Genomic DNA, 1,221 nt, shown 5'->3' with positions numbered 1-1,221 from the left:
GATACAAAGACACGTTGACACCGACACTCACAAACACACACACACACACACACACACACACACACACACACACACACACACACACACACACACACCCACCCACACACCCAGACACCCACACACACCCCCACTCACACTCTCTCTCTCCCTCCCTCCCACAGACGAGCCGAGATGGAGAGAGTCAGTTCGCCAACAGATGGAGTACGAGCTCTCCCGGAGAGTGAGAGAGGCCCTGGAGACGCCTCCCCTGGAGAGAATACAGGTCAGGAGGTCACGTGGCTCCGAGACGTGCAGGGAACCGCCGGGGGACTGGAGGACACCCGCCAACCTCCCACTAACTGCTTCTAGATCCTCTGCTCCCAAACTAACAGGACCTCCCGCTGTAATTACGCTCTCTTGTTTATATCTATTTATAGCTTCTGCTGCCACTCACACTACCAACAGAGACAGTGCTGTGATTACGTCATATATCTATTTATAGCTTCTGCTGCCACCCACACTAATATCGTGGACAGTGCTGTGATTACGTCACATGCCTATTTATAGCATCTGCCACCACTCACACCAAAGGTTCTCTAGAACCTTTGCTCACACTTCTAACATGGACAGTGCTGTGATTACGTCATCTATTTATTTAGCTCCTGCCACCACTCACACTGACGATTCTCTAAGAGTGTTTGCTCCCACCAGCATTGGCTCACACTACTAACAGGGACACTGCTGTGATTAAGTCATATGGTCGCTTTTAAGGACAAGTGGGCTAACCCAGATTTCGGGGGTTTCCAGAAATCTTGACCTACACCAAAAGTGGGCATTGTTCTACCTATAGGATACGTTTGGTTTCATTGGTGTGTATATTTGTTTGGATATAGAGAAAACTCTCCTTGTCTTTTAAAGAAACTGAAAAAGGGGCAACTTTACCTTCGATTTCCTCAAAACAGCATTTTTCGGGATAGCCCACTTGTACTTAAAACCGACCATTTATCTATTAATTTATAGCTTTGTCGCCACTCACGGCACCAATACGGGGTGTCCATTGGGGGCTCGGGTCGGGTCGGTTTGCTAGCCTGATTGAGGGCGGAAAGCGGCTATTCTGGCACAAGCCGATCGCGCCCGACTCGTCGACTCAAAATCAAACGCGTTTGTGTTCAGGCGACGACAGGGGCGATCACACCTGATCTCATCCGCAATGGGCACCCCGTACAACAAGGACAGTGCTGT

At 49.8% G+C, this 1,221-nt stretch overlaps 1 protein-coding gene across 1 annotated transcript in view; it reads left to right on the top strand.

Annotated features, from left to right (window-relative positions):
• Positions 1–382, top strand: part of LOC106011190 — a gene marked incomplete at its 3' end in the record, with an annotated part of 12,471 nt that extends 12,089 nt beyond the window's left edge. Inside the window, 1 exon segment of the mRNA XM_013079951.1 lies at positions 162–382. Coding sequence (XP_012935405.1) covers positions 162–382 — 221 coding nt within the window.
• Between the last annotated feature and the right edge of the window lie 839 nt (positions 383–1,221).

This window comes from Aplysia californica, unplaced genomic scaffold (assembly GCF_000002075.1).
Source record: "Aplysia californica isolate F4 #8 unplaced genomic scaffold, AplCal3.0 scaffold00069, whole genome shotgun sequence".
NCBI lineage: Eukaryota > Metazoa > Mollusca > Gastropoda > Aplysiida > Aplysiidae > Aplysia > Aplysia californica.
The sequence above is the reverse complement of the archived record's forward strand: the minus strand, read 5'-3'. Positions and strand labels throughout refer to the sequence as shown.